This window comes from Fusarium flagelliforme (genome assembly GCF_020744385.1).
Source record: "Fusarium flagelliforme strain FIESC 12 MPI-CAGE-AA-0113 chromosome Unknown B0J16scaffold_3, whole genome shotgun sequence".
NCBI classification, from domain to species: domain Eukaryota; kingdom Fungi; phylum Ascomycota; class Sordariomycetes; order Hypocreales; family Nectriaceae; genus Fusarium; species Fusarium flagelliforme.
The window spans coordinates 4,347,626-4,373,797 of record NW_025763505.1 but is presented as its reverse complement, the minus strand read 5'-3'; the positions used below and the strand labels follow the sequence as shown (position 1 = coordinate 4,373,797).

At 48.3% G+C, this 26,172-nt stretch overlaps 9 protein-coding genes and 1 non-coding gene across 10 annotated transcripts; 6 read left to right on the top strand and 4 right to left on the bottom strand.

Moving 5' to 3' along the window:
• Positions 1–742: 742 nt before the first annotated feature.
• Positions 743–1,631, bottom strand: B0J16DRAFT_303096 (uncharacterized protein; the record flags this gene model as incomplete). Its single annotated transcript, XM_046124662.1, has 2 exons — positions 1,612–1,631; positions 743–1,467 (listed from the first exon to the last, which is right to left on the bottom strand). A coding segment is annotated over exon 2 (630 nt), but the record flags the coding sequence as incomplete, so codon positions are not given.
• Positions 1,632–5,019: 3,388 nt separating this feature from the next.
• Positions 5,020–8,107, top strand: B0J16DRAFT_113031 (uncharacterized protein). The gene is made up of 5 exons (XM_046121480.1): positions 5,020–5,332; positions 5,385–5,480; positions 5,529–6,196; positions 6,256–7,279; positions 7,331–8,107. The coding sequence occupies exons 1-5, from the start codon at positions 5,206–5,208 to the stop codon at positions 7,927–7,929; spliced, it is 2,514 nt and encodes an 837-aa protein (XP_045985257.1). The 5' UTR covers positions 5,020–5,205; the 3' UTR covers positions 7,930–8,107.
• Positions 8,108–8,165: 58 nt separating this feature from the next.
• Positions 8,166–9,637, bottom strand: B0J16DRAFT_371194 (uncharacterized protein). The gene is made up of 4 exons (XM_046130393.1): positions 9,550–9,637; positions 9,345–9,494; positions 9,178–9,291; positions 8,166–9,125 (listed from the first exon to the last, which is right to left on the bottom strand). The coding sequence occupies exons 1-4, from the start codon at positions 9,568–9,570 to the stop codon at positions 8,286–8,288; spliced, it is 1,125 nt and encodes a 374-aa protein (XP_045985256.1). The 5' UTR covers positions 9,571–9,637; the 3' UTR covers positions 8,166–8,285.
• Positions 9,638–10,480: 843 nt separating this feature from the next.
• On the top strand, positions 10,481–12,176 carry B0J16DRAFT_413717 (Bystin-domain-containing protein). Its single transcript, XM_046133387.1, has 2 exons — positions 10,481–11,093; positions 11,143–12,176. Exons 1-2 carry the CDS (start codon positions 10,501–10,503, stop codon positions 12,002–12,004), a joined length of 1,455 nt encoding a protein of 484 aa, XP_045985255.1. The 5' UTR covers positions 10,481–10,500; the 3' UTR covers positions 12,005–12,176.
• Positions 12,177–12,612: 436 nt separating this feature from the next.
• B0J16DRAFT_413716 (uncharacterized protein) lies at positions 12,613–14,407 on the top strand (the record flags this gene model as incomplete). The annotated part of the gene is made up of 6 exons (XM_046133386.1): positions 12,613–12,626; positions 12,677–12,922; positions 12,983–13,394; positions 13,441–13,711; positions 13,769–13,806; positions 13,867–14,407. 6 exons carry the CDS (start codon positions 12,613–12,615, stop codon positions 14,236–14,238), a joined length of 1,353 nt encoding a protein of 450 aa, XP_045985254.1. The 3' UTR covers positions 14,239–14,407.
• Positions 14,408–14,412: 5 nt separating this feature from the next.
• B0J16DRAFT_t117 lies at positions 14,413–14,483 on the top strand. Its single transcript has one exon. It is a non-coding gene; the product is annotated as a tRNA-Gly (tRNA).
• A 23-nt stretch (positions 14,484–14,506) lies between these two features.
• On the bottom strand, positions 14,507–17,025 carry B0J16DRAFT_303088 (uncharacterized protein; the record flags this gene model as incomplete). The annotated part of the gene is made up of 8 exons (XM_046124661.1): positions 14,507–14,662; positions 14,715–15,189; positions 15,244–15,905; positions 15,957–16,331; positions 16,390–16,494; positions 16,542–16,609; positions 16,662–16,786; positions 16,840–17,025. The coding sequence occupies 7 exons, from the start codon at positions 17,023–17,025 to the stop codon at positions 14,791–14,793; spliced, it is 1,920 nt and encodes a 639-aa protein (XP_045985253.1). The 3' UTR covers positions 14,507–14,662; positions 14,715–14,790.
• A 1,532-nt stretch (positions 17,026–18,557) lies between these two features.
• On the top strand, positions 18,558–21,272 carry B0J16DRAFT_339404 (origin recognition complex subunit 4 C-terminus-domain-containing protein). Its single transcript, XM_046127547.1, has 4 exons — positions 18,558–19,861; positions 19,916–20,077; positions 20,124–20,552; positions 20,603–21,272. The coding sequence occupies exons 1-4, from the start codon at positions 18,674–18,676 to the stop codon at positions 21,176–21,178; spliced, it is 2,355 nt and encodes a 784-aa protein (XP_045985252.1). The 5' UTR covers positions 18,558–18,673; the 3' UTR covers positions 21,179–21,272.
• An 865-nt stretch (positions 21,273–22,137) lies between these two features.
• On the top strand, positions 22,138–23,400 carry B0J16DRAFT_112975 (uncharacterized protein). Its single transcript, XM_046121479.1, has 2 exons — positions 22,138–23,305; positions 23,399–23,400. Exon 1 carries the CDS (start codon positions 22,260–22,262, stop codon positions 23,217–23,219), a length of 960 nt encoding a protein of 319 aa, XP_045985251.1. The 5' UTR covers positions 22,138–22,259; the 3' UTR covers positions 23,220–23,305; positions 23,399–23,400.
• A 377-nt stretch (positions 23,401–23,777) lies between these two features.
• On the bottom strand, positions 23,778–24,827 carry B0J16DRAFT_112965 (uncharacterized protein). The gene has a single exon (XM_046121478.1). The coding sequence runs from the start codon at positions 24,610–24,612 to the stop codon at positions 23,911–23,913; it is 702 nt and encodes a 233-aa protein (XP_045985250.1). The 5' UTR covers positions 24,613–24,827; the 3' UTR covers positions 23,778–23,910.
• Positions 24,828–26,172: the final 1,345 nt, after the last annotated feature.

The following is a 26,172-nucleotide window of genomic DNA, read 5'->3' as shown; positions in this document are numbered from 1 at the left end:
TTCCAGGTTCAGTGATAGTTGTTCCTGCTTCGGTAACGGTAGGACCAGGTACCGTAACTGTACCTCCATCTTCAGTGATTGTAACTCCTGGCTCAGTGATTGTGACTGGAGGTAGAGTCTGGATAATCGTCTCGCCTGGTTCAGTTCGAATCACGGTAGTTCCTGGTAGCGTCTCCACATATGTCGTTCCAGGCTGAGTCTGCACCAAGGTGGTGCCCTCAATTACCGTCTTAGTGACCGTCTCGGTCACTACTGATGCAGTCTGAGTTTCCGTTACAGTTTCTGCAGACTGTGTTTCGGTCACTGTAACCGCGGTCTGAGTTTCTGTTACCGTTTCTGCGGTTTGGGTCTCGGTTATTGTTACTGCAGTCTGAGTTTCGGTTACTGTTTCTACACTTTGTGTCTCGGTGACAGTCTCCACGATCTTGGAAGTGACAGTTGAAGTGAACTTCCGAACGATAGTCTTGGTGGAGACGACAGTTTCAATGACCTTGGAAGTAACAGTCTCAGTCTTGGTGATGGTAACAGGATAGCCGGGAGAGCTTAAATTAAATTAGTGACAGAGTTTCGATCGATCAATGACAACTCACCAGCCAGTATCGGTAGGGGGCGGACTTGTGGTAGTAGGAGGCAGCGGTGTCTCGGTAGTAGGAGGCAGCGGTGTTTCGGTAGTAGGAGGCAGCGGTGTTTCGGTAGTAGGAGGCAGCGGTGTTTCGGTAGTTGTATCAGGCAACGTAGGAACCACGCTGGTAGTAGTTGGAGGATCAGGGGGAGGCCCATATGTATAACCCGGCGGAGGATAAGGCACTACACTCTCGCTAGTCGTGGGCACAGGCTCAGGAGTTGGGCTTGTTGAACTTGGTGGAGCGTCTTCAGTAGTAGAAGTAGTGGTAACGGGCGCAGGAGGCGGGTAAGGAACCACTGTAGGCTGACTGGTAGTAACTTGAACTGGAGGATCAACAGAATATCCTCCAGTAATAGTCGGTTGAGGTGCGGGCTGATGGCATGAGCATTCGATGTTGTAAATCATCTTTGGACTTGTCTCAGTGGCCGCATCATTTGATTCGGGCACAGCAACACTGGTGTCCTCCTGCTTCTTGTCGTCCTTCTTGTCGTCCTCTTCGTTCGAAACAGACTGGGTGACTTGCGGTGCCTGCGCCAGTGATGTTTCCGGCTCGGTATCAGCTCCGTATGTCTGAACTACAGGAGAATTGACGGCATAACCATCTTGGACTGGGGCTTCGGTGTTCGCAGCAGCAACAGGCTGTATGGTTGCGGATTCGCTCCTTCGATATAGTCCATTGTCGCCTTTTTGGGCAGGAATCTCGACAGCTGCAGCGCCTAGGACGCTGAGCAATAGTGAGAAGCGCATAGCAAGCGGTAGTGCTAGGAGCGAGTGATACCAGCGTGAAGCTCGCAAGAGCTAGGTAGCGAGTGTGGTAAAACGAACGTCAAGGTCCTACTCTTCTTGATTCAAACGTTAGAAGACATGAGACAGAGGATTCAAAAGCAATGTTCAGATAGATATATGATAAGAAGCCAAGACGAATATTGGGGGCTGAGTAACGGAGAGTATCCGCGGAGAGTGCCTCGAGACTCGACACCACTTACAATAACATCCGAAATTAGAGTTAATCCCTTCTCGGATAAGCCACTTCAGCGTGTTTACACGACAGGTGAGCAGTTGTAAGAGCTAGGTTGCGGGTCATTCCTGAATAGAACCCAACCACCAGGATCTTGAGTCGGTGATGAAGGTGAATGAGTAAGAAGGTAATCAAACTCAATGGCTAAGCATAAGCCCAGGTTAAAGGAATTCCGGATTGAGCAGACGACTTAGACAAAGGGATTTCACGAAAGACACCCTCGGCCAGATGTACAACGCTTGAACTAAAAGTTCTGGACGAGTTGTGGGTACCTCAACTGAGCCGGCTTACTTCGAGCGAGGTAGCATGAGCAACAATGCATATTGAACATGGTTGAAGGCAGGGGTCTGACAGGGGTAAGTCCGTTGGAATATGCCCCAATTCAGCAAGCAGCACGGCCTTTGAAAATCCACTTGGAAATGGTCCCTGTCCTGGCGCCTTAACGTTGGGGGCGATTGAGTCCATTATCGCGCATCTCATCCTCTTCGGCCCATGGCTACGGGCCGCGAAGGGGCGGAGAAGTGAAAATATCACAGCATATCACAGTAACCCACAGGGTTCTTGCTGACTCGGTCCACCACATGATAGACTACGGGACCGAAGATGTGACATGCTAACATGGTCTAGGAGGTAAATTGCTTGGGAAGTGCAGCAATTGAACGGTGAGGCTACTCCAGATCTGAGCCCAAAAGCCAAGAAAGAGTTGACGCGTAACATTGTAACATTGACAACGCAAAAGTAAAGAGAGATATGCTGCTGGGATAATAATAGACAATGCGGTACCACAGTCTCCGACTTGCTGTATGATGTGCGCCATTGATGCTGTGGCTAATTCAAAGCCGGGTCCCAGAGGACATCGAACATATTTGGGTGTAGAGAGATCGTGATTTCCCGTATAGAAAGTGCAAGTTATTAACCACTCGCATTGCTGTTGAGCGAGTCATTGGCTGTTGCATAAACAATAAGACAAAACAAGTGCAACACACAAAGACATGCTTTTCTGATGGTGGATGTCAAAGAAAAGTGGAAGTGGAAGTGGCCTCAAACTCGAGCAACCAAGTCGAGTGAAGTCGAGGAAAGAGGAGGAGGCTCCTACCTTCCGACACTAAAGTTGGTGGCTTACAGTGAAACGGGCGGGAAGGAGGGCGCCACAGCCTGATGCTCTCAGGGCCATTCGAGCTATGATTGGTCGCAGCATAAACAAAGCGAACCAACCCATGACGAGATTTTTTGCTTCGATCCAGCCCTGCGAAGCGGGAGTGAGTGGAGACTCGAAACATTGACACTCTATCAGATCCGAGATCGACAAGATCTTCCTTTGTTACAGTTTTACCTGCCAACTCTCATATCTTGCAAACCAATTCTACTCTCTAACAAGAAAGAAAACAACAACTAAAGTACCAATGCAAATTTCGTACTAGGCACTCGCGTACCTGACTCTAGAAGTCGGTCGGTCGATGTAAGCACGAGGCGTGGAAGCTTGGGTGCATACTGCTTAGCTGGCCCACCAAAGCTTACTCTCCCCACTGGGTCGACCCTGAGCCCCGCTATAGCCCGCATGCCGAGCCTTATTCGAGGTCTCACTTCCATGGGAAGGAAGGAAGGCAGGCAGACAGAGTTGAGTTGCCCAGCCTACCTACCTGCCTTCTGCTTTTTCCAACGTAAACGGCAACCGCAAACCGGACCGGTCAACATGGTGCTCGGATCAGATATGGTCCTTCGCCGACTTCAATGACATAATTGACCTGATCATCCAACATCCTTTTCTTTGTTCTCAAATCCACACTCATTTACTCACGTCCACTTCAATAACCAAACAGCTCGCCCTCGCTTCATACTGCCTCGAACGCGAATAAAGTGCCTACCTACAGACATCCAGTCTCACCTGCGCGACTTTTGATTCATCATGGCTTGTGGGGGCCACGATGAGATGCGTCCGAATTGCAGCGGACCAAGACACCTCGGAGGATGACAACGCACCCTTGATGGAGAGTCTAAAAAGAGGACATCCTTGTAGCGCAAATAATATGGATTTTATGTGCGAATGGAGGACTTTTCATGGGCCTTTCTCCTTGGTCCCACGGAGAGAAAGTCCGAGGGTGTGGTATCGTTACATTATCTCCTCCCGACATGTGTGCCAGTGCTTATTTTTGGCAGGGATGTGGGTGGTAAGATCGACCATGCCTCTCCAATCTGAACAACCCCAGCCTTCCAAAGTCCTTTTTCACTCGTCCTTCAACGGATGGCACTTTTGGGCTTGCTCTTGCGAATCTGACATTTCTTACTAGAAGGAGCCAGTTATCCCGTTCGGTCATGTCCCCATCCGTATCCCGTCACGATGAAGAGAAAAGACAATCAGAAGACGTCTTTTCCGAGCGTAATCCGACTAATTAGCCCGATCAGAAAGGAACTTTATGCGAGATCGTGAGAATCCCAACTTCCTGGGCCACATGGCGGTTGTGGCTGTTGGTCTGTGAGACGACTCTACCGCCAACAGCCTATTGTCGGTTCGTCTGATTCTCAGCCATGGCCACTGATTCTTTGTTCGCAAGATACTTCACCACGCGTACTTTCTTGGCTGATTTTCTCTGCAACTGGTGCAGTGAGAACTGAATGGGGCTTCCGAACCATCTCATCACCCTGGCTTAGTTCAAGGCTGATCCCCAAGCCCATAGGTCTAGAAAGAAAACTCCTCAAAGTCAGCCGTTAAGAAAGCGATACCCACTCGTCACCGCTGCCTGAAAACTTCCATGCCTGAAGTGGATGAACCCTTCTCCAACTTCAACAGCTTAATCAGGCTTGTTTCGGAATAGCTGGTAAGAACATGTTCTCTAAGATTGAGGCTGAGCAGACACATGGAAGTTATCCCTGTCAAATACCATGTCTCTTCAGAGCAGCATCAGCCAAAAGCGTAACCGTAACCACAACAATGCTGCAGGGCATGCTACATCGCAGCAAGGTGGTATCCCTCGACGAATGAGAATCCACCGAGCTACATGGATGATGATTGATGGTACTTAGAATTCCCTTGTCGACAAATGTGCTGGCTTGACAAGAAGAACAGCTGATCCCTCAGCCCTATTCCCATCTTGTTCGATCTCGACTGCTCCCGGTGGCGAACGTTTGCTTAACGGCGAATACTGTACGGTTATTTGGCGCTTTTGCAGTGAGTCTGACAGGTCTTGCTGACCGTTTTGGATTCTCGTCCGCGCCGTTTCTTTCCCATCTTGCAATCATTTTGCCTTGACACCTGGTTCACTTATCCTTGCCGCTATTTGTACATTTGCACAAACTCGCCGGTTACCAGGCCGCTTGGACGCTTCAGCGATCCTTGATTCTAGACCGAGACTGTTTCTTTGTTCAATAGAGATTTCCTACCTTCTTATACCAGCCTTGTCATTCGTTTGAATTTGCCTCTCAGCGGGTATTCGGCCTGCCTGCCGATTATTGGGAAAGCCTTTAGGATACAGAATAAGCAATGGTCTAGTATAGCAGTCCGCTACCCCAGTTTCCCTCAAACGTCTACTCTGTGACACCTACTTGGAAATCAACCATCGCAGTTATGATGTTGAGAAACGCTGCGCCGTGGGCGTTCTTGACGGCGGCCATAGGTCCAGCTGCTGCTCAGTTTGATAACTGGCAGGATGGCCAGGTCAGTACTGGAATATGCACATGGCAGCAGCCAAGAGGTAAGCATGGCGTCCTTTGAATGGATGAAGGTCGTTTCTAATATTCAATTAGCAATCATAATCCGCGATATGGTTTATCTTGATGGCGGCGATATTACATGGTATGCCAAATTGAATGATGGGAAAACAGTCACAGGCCTTGATTCAGGTAGGCCGAAGTATCTCATATCCATGTTGCAATGACTGACCATAGAAGGCAACAATGCTGGAATCATCCTCAATTTCAACATGAGCACTCCCTTTAACTCAACTACCAACGTGACTGGCATTCTTCTAGACAAACCAGCCATGTCCAAAGCTCGTGGAGGTTCGGGTAACAGCAATGGCGCTGCACCCAACTTTGTCGATGGCGCCCTTCTCGGTAACGACGCAGAGTTCTTCCTCTACGGCGGTGATCTTCTAGAAAACAGCGACCTATACGAATCTCCCCCCAAGGACGAGGTTCTGGGATATCAGGCCTATCAGTATGGGCCAGATAAACCAACATGGAAGCCAAGTTTTGTTGACAAAAAGCTGGACAAGGCCGTCACTCGATATGTTGCCTATGGAGGAGCTGCGAACGTGCCATCAGAGAATCTCGCATTCTACTTCTCTGGCTTGCGATCGCCGTCGAAAGGAGAGTTCTTTACGAATGACCCGGATAAGAAGGCAACCAACGTCTCTGATACCTTGATCACCTTGAACCTAGAAGAGCAATTCTACGAAACATGGTCCAACACAACACTGGAGAAAGTCAAAGGTCGTGCTAATGCAGAAGTCGTCTGGGTTCCTGTGGGCAAGAAGGGTATTCTTGTCGTCTTGGGCGGCGTTGTTTATCCCCAATGGGCGGGAAGGAGTGGCAAATCTGCAAACGAGGCAGAAAGTGTAAGCAACATCGCAACTGACATACTGCGCTGTATAGCTGACATAAACTTTGACAACAGAAGAAGCAGAGCCCCGAATTTATGCAGTTCATTGATATTTACGACATCGATAAGAATAAGTGGTATCAACAAGAAACCAAGGACGGTCCCGGGGCACGAACACGAGGATGCGCCGTGGTGGCCACGGCTTCCGACCGTTCAAGCTTCAACATCTTCTACTACGGCGGTTTCGACGGCATCAATGTGAAAGACCCCTTTAGTGATGATGTCTGGGTGCTCTCGCTACCTTCTTTCACATGGATCAAGATCAATGAGGGGAAATCAATCCATGCTCGCGCTGGACATAAATGCTTCATGCCATACCCTGACCAAATGATGGTCTTTGGCGGCTACACTCCCCTTGCAGGAACCTCAATCACTTGCCTTGACAAAGGTCCAGTGGTTAACTTCAATGTCACCAGTGGAGAATGGTTGGAAGGATATGACCCTAATGAATACAGCGACTATGGCGTTCACGAGAAGATTCAGTCAGAGATTGGAGGTGACGCTGCAGGCGGCGCAACAATGACTGCCCCTGCGGATGGCTGGTCGACTTCAGCTCTTAAAGACATCTTTGGCACAGAATACGATACGAAGAAGATCAAAGAATACTGGCCCTACAACAAAGCCGTTTCTACAGGAAGACCTAAAATCGACAACCCCAGTGGTAGTGACAACAGTGGAAGCGATAGCGGCGGCTCGGGCCTCCCAAAGTGGGTTGCGCCAGTTTTGGGTGTCGTTCTTGGCCTTATGCTTGTCACTGGTATCTTGGTCGTCTTTTGCCTCTGGCGTCGTCGCAAGATCTTCAAGAACCGCACTAGCGACTATGGAACTGAGAACCCAGAGTCACGAATCCGATCATGGATTCGAGGTCAAAATAACGAGAAGGCTCCTACAGTCACTACTGATGAGACCCCTGCAAGTCCGGGCACCGAGATGGCCTCTACCGTACAAGCTGCTGGGCTGTCACCCTCCCCGGCGGTCGTTCGTGCTCACACATCGTCCCCTGCTGAGGTAGCTGACACTCAGATCCATGAGATGCCTGGTAAGTTACAAGCACCCTCTCAGATCGATGGAATGAAACTAATCAGCCCAGATACATCACGGCCAACTGAGCTCCACGACACAGGCCTCTCTCCCATTGATATTATACAGAAGTACTCTCATTTCGCTTCCGATAACAAAACTCAGTCCATGTCCAACCCCTCCAGCAACTCGTACTCTTTCGGTCCTGAGCATGCAAGCACCATTTCTAGGTCGACTGGACCACAGATGTCCCAGCCTGACTCTCCTACCGCCGGCCATCCTGGCCATACTCGTATGACATCTGATGTATCTGGGGTGACAGAAAACAGTGGCAAGCCACCTCGCGTGGCATCCGACGTATCTGGTATTTCTGAAGGTGACGCTTCTGCGCTTCGACATTTTACCAGCCCTGTAAGTCCCAGGACCGACGATGGTAGCATGCCTTCGCCGCCGTTTCCTGGTATGACGGCGGATATTCTTCCTTCTCCTCCCGCAGAGCCCACACCCTCGTCACCTCCTCTTGACACAGCAGTGTCCCCTGTTCCAATTTCTCCTCCCACTGCCGACGAGGCCCCCGGCAGGGACTATCTTACAGCCAAGGCTTCAGCAAGCCCGATTCGTAAGAGTATGTTTAAGGAGAGTGAAGAAGATATGGGACAAACCAAATAGATGAACTTGGGTGATGTACTTGCAGAGCGGCGTTTCTGGGTTTGGAGAACATATAGGAACATTTGGGTACATATCAAGACTGGGCGGCAGGACATTCATTTACAAGCGCAGCATTTTAGGATAAAGATACCTGGGGCTAGGACGACTACGGGAAAACACTCGTTTTAAAAACCTTCATGTCTATATACGTTACTTTTGAGTGCCTATATTCATAATATTCAACATAACCGGACCCATGTTTGGGCTCGGCTTTCATAATTCAACCAGATAACCTTCTTTCCAATTCACTTTGAATTCCCTTTTCCAAAACCCTTCGCCTACGCATCATCTTGTCTTCAGCATTTTTTAAGATCGGCTTAAACCTCGACGAGCTGATCATCTTCATCCTCAACTTCTTCCACGCGGCCATTGGCAGCAGCAGGCTTGTCCTCAATAGCCTTGACTCCATTCTCCTCCTTAGCCTCATCTTCTCCCTCACCTTCCTCATCTCGTGCCAGAACCTGGACCAGTCGCTCACAAGCCTCTTGGACAGCCTCATCGTTGACACGCTGATGTGTCTCTCGAATGACAGGGTAAACCTTGACTCGGCGCATCAAATCACGTCCCTCTCGCGACGTTGTCAGAAGAGTAAGTGTCTCCACATGTGTCTGTATATTCTGGTTGTCTGAGTCTCGCTTCTTGTCGGGAGGTAGGAGCTGAAGATCGGGCAACATGTCCATGGTCTCGTCAACGTCATACTCTTCGTTGCCCATGATTGGGAGAAGGATGTAGGGAAGAATGTCGATCTCATCCTCGGCCAGGAAAGCTGGATGCGATGAAACCTCGAAAGCAACGTTCTTGATAGTGCTAGCAACACCCTTACGTCGGATATCGGACTTGTGCTCTGTGAAGACCTTAAGCTTGGTGAGAGGAATAACCTTGTCGTAGGACTGCTCTTGAAGGAAGTGCTTTCGGATATCGGCATGCTTAGAAAGATCGGCGAAAACGTAGGCTAGGTAGTCAAAGTCTGCGTTTTTGTTGTATGTGCCGTCTTGACCCTTGACAAAGAGATCCAGCAGTTGGTTGAGGACAATCTCATCTGAGCCCAACTCCTTGGGGGGTTCTTGCTTTCTCTTGAGGAAATCCTTCAGACCATCCCACTTGGAAAGGTTGGCAGCAAGCATAGCTAGTAAGTTGGCATTTGGTTCCTCTGGGTTCTAGATATTGGGTCAGTGCCTGATACTCTGAAATCCTAGATATCCAACATACCACCATGAGATCAAAGACAATTCCTAGGAACTTCTCATCGGTTGCTAGAGTTTTGAGAACCTCTTCATCACCCGATAGGTTGACAAGCATTGTGATAGCATGTTCAGCAATTTTCTAGATATTTCATTAATTTGAGGTCTTTTTTGGTCCCCTCAAGTCCTACTCACAGGATGATCCCGAACTAAGAAACTCAAGTGCTTGATCGGTTGAAGCTTCTCGGTCTTGAAAATACTTGGGTCTGACAATGAGTAGGGAACCAGGTTCTCAGCAGCAAGCAGACGAATCTGAGCATTAGGGTTGGCGATGAAGCCCACGAGCTGTGAGTCATTTTGTCAGCTTAACACTCAGTACAAATCAAAATTGATCGCATACCTCTTCTAGTTCAGTCGGCATTTTGTCTTTGTCTTCAATAAATGTTGTTGGAGTGATTTTTTAGAGTTGGTGATGATTTTGGAGGGGCATGACAGTAGTGGGGGTCGAGGCCTGAAGTCATCGCTGCTTCAGCAGACTGGGCGTCATTTTTAGTGGCCGACTTGTGAATTTTCAGCGGGACCCACAGGCTGAAGAAGTTTCCAAGGGTCTCTTTTGTGTCATCATGGTGGCGGGGCAAAATGCGAGTCATAATTTTTTTGCGACAGTCTGGGTTTACTATATGCAGTCTAACTAATAGATTTTGTAAAGTTGCTGAGATATGAGTAAAAGAAAACAAGTTTTAATGCTCATGTCTTACAGTGAAGTAATATCCTTTATATGATATTTCTTTCTTCACATTTAACTATCAGGCAAATACTCTCTGTTTAACAGAATGAATCTAAAGTTAAAGAATATGTACTGGTGCAGAAGAGATCGTGAAGCAAGTCCACCAGACACTTGTGTATGATTTATCGACTTGGATCTACAATACATAAAGTATTCTGAATTAGACATATAAAGTCTCTTGGAGGTTGATAAATGATTTCATAGCTTGTCTTACATGCAGTTGCTGTGTTGCCCTAACTTACCCTGTATCCATACTGAACAGTCAAGTGGTAGATATGCAAACCAAAAGACAACCTTTTGTACATAAAATCTCTGGCAAGTATCCCTTGTTTTGAATAGCATATTCCATTGCTGTGTCCATTGAGTCTCTTTACCATTGCTGTATCATACAATATTTTGCTGGCTCATCCCGAAAGCGGTGAGGAACCTTTGTGAGCCGAGGCGACGCACTAGGCGAATTAGAGCAAGAGGGGTCCTTATCGATAAGGCAAAATTTTTGAAATTCTACCTAACTGCGACTCCAAGCCCACATTGTGTGCCATCTCCAAGTTGAATACGCCCAAAATGCCCAAGGCCACTACTCCCACTGCCTCGCGGCACCCGCGACGACACAACCCTCTCGAGGATGATATCACAGCTAGTGGAATCCTCAAGAACAAGCCCTCTAAGAAGCGATCAAAGGGTAGCGATAATGAGGAGGAGAACTTTGTCGACGATCGCGCCTCTCGAACCATTTTGCGCATAGGTCGCGAGCTGGCCGAGGAGGAGAACGCTGGCAAGCCTGTCGCTGCTAAGCCCACAATCGACAACTTTGGTTACGACTCGCGATTTGGCGACGAAGAGGAAGAGAACAAGGTCTACGATGACGACGAGGCTTGGGGAGAGGATGATGAGGAGGTCGAGGAAGTCGAGGTTGACCCCAATGATCTTGATATGTACCGAAAGTTCATGCCCGACGAGGAGGATGATCTGTTGAAGCACGGCTGGGATCTCAAGCCCACCGGTGAGGAGCAGGGCGAGAGCGTCAACCTTGCGGATCTGATCTTGGAGAAGATCGCTGCGCACGAGGCGGCGCAGGAGAGACGGGAAAACAACTTGGGACCTCCCGATGAGGACGAATACGAGCTGCCTCCCAAGGTTATCGAAGTCTACACCAAGTAGGTTGTCTATTGACTTTTGTAAACCGACAGAAACTAATGATTATAGGGTCGGCCAAATTCTTTCCCGATACAAGTCCGGACCTCTACCAAAGCCCTTCAAGGTGCTCCCAACAATTCCCCACTGGGAGGATATCCTTGCCATTACCCAACCTGAGAGCTGGTCTCCCAACGCCTGCTACCAAGCGACAAGAATCTTTGTTTCAAGCAAGCCTCACATCGTTCAGCGATTCCTGGAAATGGTTATCCTCGACCGTGTCCGTGAGGATATTTACGAAACCAAGAAGCTCAACGTTCACTTGTTCAACTCGCTCAAGAAGGGTCTTTACAAGCCTGCTGCTTTCTTCAAGGGTTTCCTGTTTCCCCTTGTTGGCAGTGGAACTTGCACACTCCGAGAGGCTCATATCATCTCCGCCGTCCTGGTCCGAATCTCTATCCCTGTCCTTCACTCTGCCGCCGCTTTGAAGGGTCTGTGTGATATCGCTGCTCAGGAGGCGTCGCACGGTACTGAGGGTGGAGGTGCCACCAACATCTTCATCAAGGCTCTTCTCGAGAAGAAGTACGCTCTTCCTTTCCAGGTCATTGACGCCCTTGTCTTCCACTTCCTGCGCTTCCGAAGCGTCGACCCTGCCTCAGTCCAGGCCGGTGATACTATGTCAGGTCTTGAGGGAGACGCCAAGGCCAAGTTGCCCGTCATCTGGCACCAGAGTCTGCTTGCATTCGCCCAGCGTTACAAGGGAGATGTGACAGAGGACCAGCGTGAGGCTCTGCTCGATCTCCTCCTGACACACGGTCACTCAGCTATTGGACCTGAGGTGAGGAGAGAGTTGTTGGCTGGACGAGGTCGTGGAGTGCCAATTGAGCCCACAGGACCGGCGTTTGATGGTGACGATACCATGCTCATCGACTGATGGGATTGATCAATGGCATTTCTAATGAATGAAGATATATATGGCGTATGGCGTATAAAAATGGTTACAAGCTGGTTAGATGTTGAGTTGAGTTAGATTTAAGTCTGTTGGAGACTAGAAGTCCATCTCGATACCAATTTTATGGTTCTTTGCAGTTTCATTCCCATGTATTGTGCCTATTGGAGTGAATGTGTATGAGGTTGATCTTGAATTGTGCTGGTAAGGACCTGCTGTCGGGCAGGTTCTGATAATGTTGTGGAGGAAGGAGCAACTCGAGAGGTTGTGGTGCATCCCCAAAACAACAACCATTTGTTGAGCTCGCTCTTTTCAACTTCACCTTACATCGACTACGCTTACCTAAAAATCAAAATTGAATCCAGTCCTACAATACAGCATAAACCTTTTTCATATCTATCTCCTGATTATTCGCTACAGAGTTTTAAAGTCATACACATTCAGCCTACGTTTGCCTCGCGAGCATACGAGTCTATCGCCCGAGTCGAGCTTCCTCGACCGAGGGATAACTTCCCTCAAGGGGCGCTCGCTTCAACCTTTCCATGCCTGTTTCATCACGTTCAGATCCAGTGATATCAGTGAGCGGTCCTAACATGAACGAGCCCAAGTATGCATGATCCATGTTAGCTCCTAGAGGCCTTACTGACACCCTTGTAGCTACTTCAATGTCCCGTTGGGAACGCAGGCATCGGCTACCTACACCTCTACCTCACTTTTTCCAACCGGACCGAAATATGAAAACTCAATGAGACATCAGCCTAGCCTACCTTCGATGCCAGAGCATGTATTCTCGGCTCCTTTGCCTTCCAACAGTACGACACCTCGTCCTACAAATCGACAGTCTGTCGAGTCGTCTTCGGGATTCGGCGTCGATCCTCCACGACCTCCCCGTGATGGGTTCGAGTAGGTCTGGTTCCCACAGGGTTATTGGGCAGAGCGCCAACTTATCGCGCTACGGAAAAGCTACACAAGCAAAGGCTTCTTCAAATGGCGAAACCGCTCAACAAAGTCTGCCAGTGAATCTGACGTCCAAGAACTGTCGCTTGCCTCCCCTTTGACATCGCTATCAGCGCCACTCAACTTCCAAGGCTTTGAGCCACCACAGTCAAGGCCACCTTCCAGTCCCTTTGTCTCTGAGTCGGCGCACGTTTTCTCTTTGCAACACCCCAGTGTCACTCGCTTCTCGGATCAAATTCTAGATTCCAGCTCAGTCTCGCGAAGGGACAGTACAGATTCTATTTCACCTATGAATAATTATTCTCTACCCTCACGAACAATAAGTACTCCACCTTCTACACCACCTAGCACCGGGAGTCTGTATGGAAAAGCAAAGAAAAGCATCGGATCCAAGTTGAAGTTCAAAATTCGCAGAGAGGTCAGTTGAGGGCATTGCGTTCCAAGGGCTGAACTGACTTTCACAGGACACACCACCCCCAGCAATACTTGAGCATGAACACCAATGTTCAGGTATGAACGGTACTAAGAACTACTCCAGCATGCATCAAGTCACAAAAACGGGGGCTTGGTACAAGGATGACGTTTCAAAAACCAAGCTCCGTCGAAGATTCTTTGGCCGCCCGCCATGGACCCGTAAACAGTCCGCAGACTCTTATAGCAGCGTGACTAGCTCCGTGAGGGAGATACTGAAAGGTGAGACACCTCCCCCATCTCTGGGTTCAAGTTGTGCTTCTCGTATGTCCTTCTGGCAGATACGTAAGTATAAGATAGTATATACTGACGCTTGAACAGTGCAAGTCAACTGTGCCGATAGTCCGTATCCAGGAGGGGTATGTTTAAACCAGTTCCTGGGAGGTGGAAGGTACTGATTCGTGTTTCTCTTTATTTAGGAAGCGAAACGCATCAAGACTCCTCCGCTAGCTGAAGACACTGCAAGCGGACGACCACGTTCGTTTTTCACCGAAACAGTCGCTCCTGTAGAAGATTACATGGACATGCAAGCCTGCTCTTCAAGGAGACACTCTCTACAGACAGTCCGCCGCACGAGCTATGCTCCTGACACATGCGAGTGGTGGGAGAGGATCCCTAAGAAACCAGTTCGCAGGAATCCTTTCGAGGAGCCCCTTCCTTTCAAGTTCCAAATCCCGGAACATTTACCAAGCAGTCCAATGTGTCCGGCGAACGAGAGGCATGTCAGTGGTGGAAAGGGCGTTTGCGTTTATCACGGCCGCAGAAAAGGAGCATCAAAACCGAGGTCATGATGGGTCTCAAGTCACGTCTGGTGAGTCAACACTTGAAGACACCAACGGCATCAGGGATCCTACCTAGTAGACTTCAGGGTATAACAAACATTGTGTATGGTCGTCTTTCCTTCAGTGTTTCCGCTTAAGAACTTCTTCCGTGGTTGTGCACACTAACTTCAACAAACAGTAACCGCGTAATTGGTTTAGTGGTAAAATTCTCCGTTGCCATCGGGGAGCCCTGGGTTCGATTCCCAGATTACGCATTACGAGGCGCCTTCGAGCGCATCTTCCTTTTGCTGTTTTATTCATTTTTTGCCCTACTTCTCGAAATTTTGGATGGTGGTGATCTGTTGGTGTTGGTGGGTGCTCGTGAGCGTGAAGTCTGACATAGCTCCTTCCTCTGGAGAACATTCTCTAAGAACACATAAACTGTAGGGCAATGGTAAATAAAATTCTCTAATTCTTTTTAAAACTTTAGCCTAACATTAGACTAGATGTAGGGCGACAGTATATGTTTCAACTCCAATACAGCATGTCCTAGATCATCTTCGTTTTGTATTGCTGGCAGTACTACACCGAGGAAGTGACTTGAGTGGTGGGAGCTCCTTTGTATGCGGTCTGCTGCTCAGAAGGCATAACGTGGCTGTAAGTCTGCGAGTCGTTGTTCTTGCTCCAGAAAGACTTGCTACCCTTAAAGAACAGAGGTGGCGGGTTGCGGAGATGAGTCAAGACGAGGACAATAACCCAGACAAGAGTGATGACAGGTATCATCCATCCACTTGTCTGATATTTCTCGGCTCGTTCATCGTTGTATTTTACTACGGCGACGAGACTTGTTCCAATGCCGAGAAGAACGAAGATGGTATGACGAACGATGGCCCATTTGCTCCAGCGAGTTGTACGAGACATGGCAGCCAGACCAACCATGATGATGAGTGAAACGCCCGCGGCGATATAAGTATAGTTGAACTTGGAGATATGTTAGTCCTCCAGAGAAAAGTAGTCGTTGAAAAAAGCACTTACAATAAGATGGAAGCGATCTTCCAGTCTTCTAGAGAGATCGGCCTCGAGTTCCACGCCGGTCATATTGGTAATGTTATGAGCTGTGTTATAATCTTCCACTTCCTTGACAAGACTGATTTTGAATTTCTCGAGCAGAGCGTGCCTCATGGCATTTCCAAGCCCCTGGAGCGCCTCTGTCGCAATCTCGAAATCCGTGGCATTGAGATTGTCCGCACCCTGTCCTGTCTCTGCATACTCGAAGTACGGTACCCAGAAAGTATCACTGACATTAGATAACTGGTCGAGGGACTCTGTGACTGCTTCCTGTGTCGCTATGTACTGCGGTGTGAAGAGATTGAAAAAGTTTTGCACAACTTTCGTGAAGATCTCTCGCATAATCTTTGTCGTGATTTCGCTTTCGTCTTTGATATCAAAATCGTCCTCGTTGATGCCTGCGACCAAATCGATTGTCTTCATCACGTTGAAGACCTTGGTCCAGATGACGAGTTGGGTGAAACCTTGGATGAAGAGACAGAGGGCGAGATGGAGGGGGTAGTGGATGATTGTCCAGAGCTGTTGGCGGAACTTGGGGAGGTAGGGGTTCTTCATCCAATCGAAGTAGACAAGGAAGACGACGTAGATGGTTGTTGCCGAGGCGAGAACGACACCGACTGTTTCAGCATCTATCAAGAATTAGTACATGTTTAAGCACTTCATACCAGAAAGGGACTTACTCCACGAATCAGGGTTCTCGACAATAGTGACAACACTCTTACAGATAGTGATGATTCCATCACCAACAATGATAACAGTCAAAAGACCCATGCGCTTCATCAAGTGTGTTCCTTGGAAGCTGAGAACAGGGAATATATATGCCAAGACGAAGGTAAGGACAACCTCGACACCAGCTAGGACATACCAAGTGATGTAGACGTTACTATTGTGGTTTGTGAAGCGGAACGTGGTACCGAGATAGATCATGGCGAGGACAAAATTGAGTCCAATTTGGAGAAGCATTGGGAGGGCTTGTTTCTTGAATCTTCGGATGTGCCAGAGGATGCTTGCGTATTCGATGGCTAGGGCGAGACGGGATACCATGAGGATGATGGCTGAAAGTGTCAGTCTGAGATGCAATTTTAATTTGAATGATGAAGGAAGAGGACTCACAAAATGTCCTCATTGTTCTCATATCTTGGGCTTCGGGTTTGAACTTGGGGGCGACCACTGCAAAGCCGACCATGACTCCAAGATGGATACCTCGAGCCACACGTTCTATAACAGTCAGTGAATTCCACAAGAGAAGATCAACAATAACCTACCAAAGATGCTGTCTGTAACAAATCGAACATCGTATAGACCCGTCGTAAGCCAGGTGATCCAAAGGACACTGCCTATATGTCAGTTTCATTATCGTCTTCTAAAGAAGTTCGCTTTCGTACGTAAAGTAACCGACATAGGCTTTGAAGCGATCGGCGCTGTTGACACCCTGAGTTTCGCAGAAGACAGTGTAGTTGGCAGCGAAGAAAAGATCGTAGAAAAGCTCGAGTAAACTGGCATCCTCGTGCTACAAAACTGTTAGCATCTTCAACTCCCACTTCCTTACTGTATGCTACAAACCTTTTGAAACTGTGGGCAGTCATCGTCGTATCGATTGCCAAACAGGCTCATGTCAGGAGCCGTAGGCTGCTTGACGGGAAGACCATTGTCGCTACTACCTGAGTCGGATCTTCCTATGAGAGGACTCTTGAACAGAACCAGCTTTTGGCCTGCCGTTGTAGCCTCGGGCGATTCTTCGTGCGACATTGTTTACCAGAAACAAATAAACTGATTAATTATTAAAGATTAGTATCACAGCCCTTGAAGCATCTCGAAGACAATGTCTCTTTACGCCCAACACAAACTTGTCCACATACCTTGAATAGGCTTCCCACGTAAGTCTGACAACCTAGTCTACGAAAGTTCATTATTTTCATTTCACATGGGAACTACCTTACTTATAGAGGTCTCACTGAGTCTCAAGATCGGTGAGACGAACAGGGGTTGATGCATCTAATGATACCCTCAAACAAATATCATAACCGCCAACGCATGGATAACCCAGCTGGCGGGATTTGAAGACGGCTAAGAGCCATGAACTGATCCTTGAGTGCACGATTAATATGATCTAGCAGAGCCTAGTGTCCACTTGTTAGCGGTAGTTGAAGTGGTATTGGGATCTTACGTGAGAGTGCCAGTGGCCCCCAACCTTGTGACTAGCTCCAGTAGCTGAAGATATAGCACGTTGGATATAACTCACTCAGGGCTGGTATTGGTCAATTGGTTTAAGCGGCGCTCAGCCTCTGCTCTGTTTTTAGTCCTCGAGTCACCGAAAATGCTTGGCAGGTCGCCGAGTTGATTGATGGTTGAGAGGGTAGGCCCACAAGGCTGGAAACCTTGAAAGGATCCCTCTCTTTCTCTTTACTTTATTCAGTTTTCTGGATTGTCTTCGATTGAGACCTTAGAATAATTAATAATATTGATAGCAGTTATATCTGTATTTCCTGAACGTGATGAAAATCTCACAGTTACCAGGGCCATTGGAGAGTGGTTGAAGCTGTCTTATACACCCTGGCCCCCAAAAGTGGGGGTTGTAGAGCATCTAAATGGGTGGCTGATTGAAGGGTTTTTAGTCTGTTTCGTTTCGGATTGCTGTTGTACTTTCTGTATTTGGGCATATTTTGCAATCAGTTGATTTCTTGATCCTTCGTATTTTGATTCCCTGTTGCATACCTTGGTATATATGCAGAGGCCTTTCTTTATCATGTTCAGTCATACTTGACCATTCATGAATCGATCCTCCAGAGACTGATCAGGGACTGATCTTCACTTTGACTTGGTTTCTGTCATAGATCTCCTGCTGAATACCGCCTTATTGGTCAATCATATGGCTGATCAGGATATCCAAAGTCTCATACTCAGGAAGCAAGAACAACCTACTGCTGGTGTAAGATGGGATGAAGGCTTCATGAGTATGTGTTTATATCCAACCTGAAATCGAGTCATTAGTGTCAAGGATCACAAACAAGTCGAGTCACTGCATATAACAATGATTAGACCCTTGCCGGATGATATTCTCCGCCTCTGAAAGATACAACCAGTTTAGGAAACTCATCTCAACCAACAACATGCATCTCACCTCGTAGGGCTGTTTAAAAGCGGGTCATTATGCATGTCTTGTAGATCACGTGATATGGCACCAAGAGAAGCGCTTAGTCTCAATCTCGACGCGTCAAACGCGTCTCCCCCTGGTTTTAGTTTGGTTAGTGCATTTATGATTTATTTGTATTGGCAACCAACCAAATCTTGGGTAGTTACGTTACGATGCGATGCTAAACCTTGATTTGGAAACGATTTAACGATATTGTCCGCCGTCATTCATTCAATCACAGTCACTCATTCACAGTTAATCACAATGGATAACTCTCCTACCCCGAACTCTCGGAAACGAACCCAATTCCAAGATGACCCCGTCCCTACTCCTGCGACCCTCAAGAAACGCCGACTCGACGACCTCGTAACCGGATCTCCTTCAACGCCCAAGGCGCTCAATGCCATCAACTCAGCATATCCTTCAGTACTGAATGGACAGAGCGCTCAACCACCGTTAGCCACTGATTTACCAGTACCGAACGGCCAGCGACCCGTTGAATCGCCATCCAAACCAGCACCACAACCTGCCGCAGCACCAGCCAAGTTCCTACCTGCACTTAAAGGGTTCGCAATAAAAGGCACAAAATGGGACACAGGCGCAGGAAAATCCGGTACTGATGCGCCCGCGTTCCGACCTGCTATTAAAATGTCGGCACTGAAAGGCACGAAATGGGATACCGGACCAGCATCTGTTGAATTGCCCAAGGAAGTCGGTATTGCTAGGACCAGGAATACCTCGCCAAAGAAACCCGCAGCCCCTAGGGGTAGACCACGAAAGAAGAAGGTTGAAGCGCCGGCCGATGAGCTATCGGGGTCTGTTGATGAGCTTTCTGCGCCGGATGGTTCGTTGGCAGTGCCAAAACCTACACCCAAGAGCATTTTAACACCCAAGAAAGTGGGAAGACCACGAGGCCGACCCAAGAATGTTACATTTGGAGCAGGTCAAGATCAAAATGGGGAAGTCTTCTTCGCGGATTTACCCAAGACTTCCAAAACACCACGCAAGCCTGAGAATGCTGCAGCAAATGAGATTGTCTGCGCACTCTGCTTAAAACCTCACTCTCAGGCTCCCAACCAAATTATTCTATGCGACATGTGCGATTTTGCAGTTCATCAGGAGTGTTATGGTGTCCCGGATATCCCAGAAGGCGATTGGCTTTGCAAGTCATGTACTCAAGAGGACATACTTAAGACGCCCAAGAAGACCGCGGGCGTGCAGCCTCCAGCTGTTAAGATTGCAGTAGATGTACCTGAGATCGCCAATCTGGACCAGCATGTGCGATCATTACAACGGGTCTTGCTCGATCGGTGTACTGGAAGAAGACGGCTGCAGTTGTCTGGACAGCTAGAAGCCGAAGAAAAGGTTTATCAGCTTGTGGAACAAACCGTTGTTGCTGGCGAAGGAAACTCAATGATGGTTATTGGAACCAGGGGAAGCGGCAAGACTACAGTAAGGCGACGCACTATCACTTCGTATGCACAGAAAGCTAACTATGTCTTACAGTTACTAGAAAAAGTCATCTCTGATGTGTCTCAAGAGCATAAGAATGACTTCCATGTGGTGCGGCTCAACGGCTTCATTCATACTGATGACAAGCTGGCCTTGAAAGAGATTTGGCGCCAGTTGGGCAAGGAGATGCAAGTAGAAGATGACCTGGTGAATAGAGTGAGTGGACCGCTGCTTCCATCAACCGCCCTTACTGACAATGTAGACAAACTACGCCGACACCATGGCGTCGTTGCTTGCTCTCCTGTCACATCCGTCTGAGATTATCGGTACAGACGAAGGTGTCACGTCACAGTCGATTGTGTTTGTGATTGACGAATTCGACATGTTTGCCTCGCACTCTCGACAAACACTATTGTACAACTTGTTTGATATTGCACAGTCGCGAAAGGCACCCATCGCAGTGATTGGCTGTACCACTAGACTGGATGTTGTTGAGATGTTGGAAAAGCGAGTCAAGAGTCGATTCAGTCATCGATACGTCTATCTCTCTATGCCGAAATCACTTCCGGCCTACTGGCAAGTTTGCAGGCAGGGGTTGGTTGTAGACAGCGACGAGGCTGAGAAGGAGGGCATTAACACCTACCTCGAAGGACATACTGAGTTCCAGAAATATTGGAACGAAAAGATTGAGGTAAGCCAGCTCGAATTGGGATTTGGACAGCGTTCTAACAAGTGATGCAGGGACTGTACAGAGAACGATCATTCCAGGACTTGCTTCAGTATCACTATTACACAACCAAGTCGGCTTCGGCATTCCTGACCGAATGGATCTTGCCTCTGTCGGCTCTCTCAGCAAACGACGTAACACTCAAAATACCTGCTGTGCAAGCAGATATCGAATCTTTGACACCCCCTGACTCCAGGCTTCACTTGCTATCAACGTTGTCTGAGCTGGACTTGGGACTCCTTATTTCTGCAGCACGATTGGATATTGTAGCACACACTGATACGGTCAATTTGGCCATGGCATACGACGAATACAGCTCTTTGATGGGCAGGCAGCGAGTCAACTCTGCAACATCAGGGATGCTTGCTGTAGGCGGTGGTGTCCGAGTATGGAGCCGTGGCGTAGCTGGTATTGCATGGGAACGACTCATTTCACTAGGATTATTGGTGCCAGCTGGCATAGGTGGTGCCCGTAACCTTGGTCACGGCGGATTAGAAGGCAAGATGTGGAAAGTCGATGTCGCATTGGAGGAGATCCCAGCAGCAGTGAAGTTGAGTGCTGTATTGGCAAGATGGTGTAGGGAGATATAGTGGTGGAGCAGATGGGTATTGGAAGAAGTCCTCCAAGGCTTAGGCTACAGAAATAAAGTATCCTAATTGCTAGCCTAAGCCAGCATAAGGTGACCAAAGTATTTCGTCCCTTATGATCTCGGCGACCAATTCTTCTGACACCCTGACGTGGAGGTTGCGGTTTAACGATACCATGCCCCATTGGCTTGTTAGATACACATCCGTGTTGCATAATTTACTATTAATGATGCCCCTGGGCAAGTAGAGACAAGTAACGAATACTTCGGCGCTACTTTGATCGTATCCCTGAGTTGCCGAAGACTTTTGCGATGGAAACAAGACGGTTTTGAGAAGAAAGAAGCGCCTCCTTGACGATCACGGTGAGATATTCTGGTATCCGACAGTACGGTAATAATATGGGTATACTGGAGAATATAATAGCGTATTGGTGAAGATGTTTAGGTTTCGCTAGATCCATCGACTCGAAGCATACTAAAATCTCACACGGACTAAGCGTTGAACATTAGTGAGACGTGTTAATTCGAATCAATATTATAGATTTATTCAGAATTAGAGTCAAATTCATTGTACAGTATCATCTTTTGCTGTGCTTACTCACTGTCGTGATAATACTACGTCACTTGAAATTGTGAGGCCTTGATTTGCCGGAGACGAGATGAGCTAGTGGCAATCTGATACAACTCCCGAGCTCCTTCAGCCAAGGAAAAGGAAGCTTCGATTTGATGGATGGCACCTGCCCTTGGTCTGTCTCTTTGCCAGCTGATTTTGTGGCTTACACAGCTGGGGCTGAAAAGTTGCCGAGTTCCTGTCGAGGGTCGTACCTGCCATTCATTCATTCATTGCTTCTTGTTTAGTAAACCTCCGTCATCTTTATCGACTTCAAGTCTTCAACTCATACAAAACAAAACAAAAAACAGAGATCGTCAACGCTCTGACATTAATTAAACCTCTCCACGGACCCTGTTTTTTTCTTCTTCTCCTTTCTTCCTTCCCCATATACACTCTCGATCTTTACTATCCGGTAACTTAGCTGCACGAAAACTTGTATCACGTCGATCACAACCATCACCAAGAAAAAAACATGACTCGGTCTACTTTCACAACAATCACACCCTTGCCTTCGGCCTTATCTCGCCAGCAAGTGGTCGACTTTCTCCACGATCATCTCGCCATGATCGACTTGAATCCTCTCATTATAGAACGCCACCAAATTGACCCTCCGCCACACGCCCCGGAGGATGAGAAGAAATGCGTATGGTACTCTATGACGGATCGCATTGATTACCTCCCCGGTGGTCTTGCCTCAGGTCAAGTCACATACACGGCTGCATTCTTTGACTCTTCGGATGGGCTCCAGACGCACAGTTACGCTCCTATGGGGCTTGATCTCCGCGGCCGCTGGTCTGTAGGAGGAACTATGCCCGGAGAGCGTCCGCAGCCTGTTGAACTTGGTCTTGGAGCACCGACTACAGGTCTTTATCTCCGTGAGGATGTTGACATGCGATGTAACATGCTCATGGTATCGTTTGTTAAGAAGACTATTAAGAAGTCCCATGGAACTTTGGTTGAGAAGTTGTCGGAGAGAACATCCATGAAGGCTGCAAGACACTCTATGCAAAACTTTGGGACCAGCTCCTCAGGGAATTTTCAAACACCAACTCCTCCAGCATCTGAGTCTTCAGGAGTACCAGCCAGGGGAACTAATGGCCAGCACGGGTTTGCTGCGGGTGTATCTTCCCCTCCAGCTTACAGCAATGGCACACCCTCCTCCAGCATGGGTGACATGCATCAGCAAAGGAACGGCGGTTTTGTGGCCCCTGGGCAGCCGCAACGGGTAGGGTCGAATCAGTCAGGGCTTGGTCAGTCTGGAACAGCCTACCACGACAGCAGTAGACCTGGTCATTATCCCGAGTTGTCAAGTCAGAGTCCTTACAATAACTCAAACACGCCATTTGACAACCGTGAGACCTTTGCGGAGCTGGACGATGGCACTCAGAACCATCCTCGTCCCGGAAAGACAGTTCCAGCAGAGCTAGCCTAAAAGATGATGTTGTCGATTGTGCTTGTTTCGAAGCTTTGGAGCTGGGGCGTTATTTCTAGCATGGACTTTTATGTCCTGAACCATTTGTATGTCAGATCAGGTACGAGCGGAGCACGTTGACCATATGCAGAACATAATATCGAACGCAAATCTAATGAGCTGAATGATAAATTCGTTAGGTTCTATACGTATCTATATTACACCAACGGTACAAATCATCTCCTAGCAATGCAAATGTCTTCCAAAATCCTCATTTCTACCAAAAGTCCTCAAAAAAACAAAAGAAATCCCCTCCCATGCGATTTACCAGTCCCCGGGAAGCCCTTGGTGGGAACAGGCTTCGCAAAGAAGATCAACAGCTCCGAAAGCCCCTGAACATGTGGTCTCTCATTCTCATGCATCCCTATGACTGAGATTTCAATCATGGAGACGGGGTCAATAAGAGACCCCCACTCTTCAACGGCCTATATGCGAGTGCATGAATGCCCAAAGAAGTCAAAAAGGTTGTCATTAAAACGTTGATGCGGAGAAACGAAGTGAAAAAATGTCGTTGAACGCTCGTGGTGATCATAGCGGTGTGAATCCAGCAAGATACGATCTCAAGGGTGGGTTTGAAAGTTGACGAACTGACAGGATGCTCATGTTCGTTCCTTGAAAGCGATGTTTGCCGGTTGCTTTTGTCGTAGCGAGCTTACAGGGCAACGAGACCGAGGAAAGCGGCAAGACCGAGACCGATCTGGACAGCACCGGCGCCGGCAGTGACAACGGGGTGCTCGGGGACCTCCTCCTCCTTGCCGGGCTGCTCACCGGAGGGCTTCTCGCCAGTGGGCTTCTCACCCTCGGGAGTCTCGGGAGTGACGGGGTACTCGCCGGAGGGCTTCTCACCGGAAGGCTTCTCACCGGAGGGCTTCTCGCCGGAAGGCTTCTCGCCAGAGGGCTTCTCACCCTCGGGGTGCTCGGGGTATCCAGGCTTGCCGGGCTTCTGGACCTCAGGGTGCTCGGGGTACTCAGGCTCGGGGTGACCAGGCTTTCCGGGGTAGCCAGGCTTTCCGGGGTGCTCAGGCTCGGGGTGGCCAGGCTTGCCGGGGTGCTCGGGCTTGTAGCCGGGGTGGCCAGGAATCCAAGTAGGATGGGCGGGGTGAGTCTCAGTGACGGTGCAAGGGCAGTCAGTGATGATCAGAGTGGTGGGCTTGGTGACGACGTAGTCCTTGCCGCCCAAGTGGAAGCTGGTAGGCTCAGGGCAGTAGGTGGTGTAGCTGTCGACGACGGTGGTGACAGTGACGGTGCCGTTCTTGTGTCCAGTGGGAATGGGAACAGGAGAATAGGTCAGGGTGGGCTTGGCGGCGGCAGCGCCAACGAGGGCGAGGAGAGCGGCGGCGTTGAAGGCGTACATCTTGAAAGATTGGTTTGGTTTTGAGGATTACTTGAAAAAGTGAGTGAGTTTGGAAGAGCGAATTGCGAGTTTGCTGGAGTGAGCGAGTGTGGTCAAGCGAGTGACTTGGGCGAGATTGTTAACGAGTGTGTGTTGCAAAGTACTGAGAAAGATGCTGAGTGATGCTGAGAGAAAAGTTCTGATGAAGCCGTCGGATATGTCTTCTTATATCTGAAAAGTGAAGCCTCAGACACTGGCCAGAGCCTCTGTTTATCCTCCCTTGTCTCACTCCCGTCTTTGTTTTGCTTCCCTCTCTGCCCCTGAGGCTTGCGACAGTCTAGCCGCCACAGTAAAGAATGGAAACCAGTGTATCGTCATGTTCCTCCATTCCAGTACGCAAGGGAGGAAGAGAAGGAAATTGCGGCTCCGTAACTAGGGAGCTGTGGCCGGGTTACCAGATGCAGGGAGATGCTTTTGTGTAATTGAGCTTGATGCCGTTGAACCAATTACCAGAAATTCTATTTTCAGCGCTGCCAGTTTTGTTTCTCAGTAATTTTATCTTGGCTTGTTGTGTGTAAGTGGATTTTGAGTCGGCAGATAGTAGTTGGATGCTTGGCAGAAGTGATATAGTGTCGTACATGCAGGTCCATACTATCCTGCAGCATCCCTACTTACTAGTCATGTAAGTCAAACAACCATATAAACAAGCATAACATAACAAGCCTTTCAAAAGTACCGTAAACAAATGAACAGAAACTCTTACCAGCACCCATAATAAAACTCCCCGATTCGATAACCATCGATGCTCTGAGAATCGGTCGATCTGGAAGCCGTCCTTGTCTCACCCGTCAATGTCTCTCTTCTCCCTTGACTAATGAATTACCCACTCAGAAGAGAGCATTGTTGTCAAACTCATTATCATGACAATAACATCATTCAGCCTCTCTTTGATGCCATGTCTTGTCTTCGGGACAAGAAATGCCGAGAAGTGGTTTTTGTTACAGTGGTTTCTTGTCTGCAAGACAAGTTTTATATCATTAAAAATAGTTGTAATTGACCGTACCAAAGGCACATAACCTACACAGATGAATATAGGAAAAGAAGAAGTGGTCATTTGTCTTGTAATCAACGTCTAGTTAAATTACCCTCCTGCAGTTGATATCTTTGCCCCTAATCTCTGCAGCTTTCTATTAGGAGGCAGATAGATGGTATCAAAAGGTCAAGACATGGCATGCATACAGTCTCTGATTCGTGTCACATCGCGTGCTCACGGATATAGAAGCATACTATGGCAATTATCAACAAAGATGGTGACATTCTTGGAAATACCACTATCTCTACACATTCCACATGTGCGATTCCTTTGCCCATACCACATGATCTCACGATTCAAGTGCACACATGTTTGCATGTAGAGTTCGTTTCTTTGTCTTTCTTTATTCATCTCGACCAAAATCATCGAGACTGCGTGCCCTTTTTTCTATGTACAATTGTATCTCAGCGCTGGCCCGCCATAATGTACCCGACTCCTTCCAATGCAATGCATTTACTTTCGGTCCCAGTAAGATGAGGTCCCGTCCG

Coding starts and splice junctions, on each gene's coding strand:
- B0J16DRAFT_371194 (XM_046130393.1), bottom strand. CDS start 9,570: ATGCCGACTGAACTAGAAGAG. Junction 9,495..9,549: donor TGCCGACTGAACTAGAAGAG/GTATGCGATCAA, acceptor AATGACTCACAG/CTCGTGGGCTTCATCGCCAA. Junction 9,126..9,177: donor TTGTCTTTGATCTCATGGTG/GTATGTTGGATA, acceptor CCCAATATCTAG/AACCCAGAGGAACCAAATGC.
- B0J16DRAFT_112975 (XM_046121479.1), top strand. CDS start 22,260: ATGACTCGGTCTACTTTCACAACAATCACACCCTTGCCTTCGGCCTTA.
- B0J16DRAFT_112965 (XM_046121478.1), bottom strand. CDS start 24,612: ATGTACGCCTTCAACGCCGCCGCTCTCCTCGCCCTCGTTGGCGCTGCC.
- B0J16DRAFT_113031 (XM_046121480.1), top strand. CDS start 5,206: ATGATGTTGAGAAACGCTGCGCCGTGGGCGTTCTTGACGGCGGCCATA. Junction 5,481..5,528: donor AGTCACAGGCCTTGATTCAG/GTAGGCCGAAGT, acceptor TGACCATAGAAG/GCAACAATGCTGGAATCATC. Junction 7,280..7,330: donor TCAGATCCATGAGATGCCTG/GTAAGTTACAAG, acceptor TAATCAGCCCAG/ATACATCACGGCCAACTGAG.
- B0J16DRAFT_339404 (XM_046127547.1), top strand. CDS start 18,674: ATGGATAACTCTCCTACCCCGAACTCTCGGAAACGAACCCAATTCCAA. Junction 20,078..20,123: donor AAGATGACCTGGTGAATAGA/GTGAGTGGACCG, acceptor CTGACAATGTAG/ACAAACTACGCCGACACCAT. Junction 20,553..20,602: donor ATTGGAACGAAAAGATTGAG/GTAAGCCAGCTC, acceptor CAAGTGATGCAG/GGACTGTACAGAGAACGATC.
- B0J16DRAFT_413717 (XM_046133387.1), top strand. CDS start 10,501: ATGCCCAAGGCCACTACTCCCACTGCCTCGCGGCACCCGCGACGACAC. Junction 11,094..11,142: donor GTTATCGAAGTCTACACCAA/GTAGGTTGTCTA, acceptor TAATGATTATAG/GGTCGGCCAAATTCTTTCCC.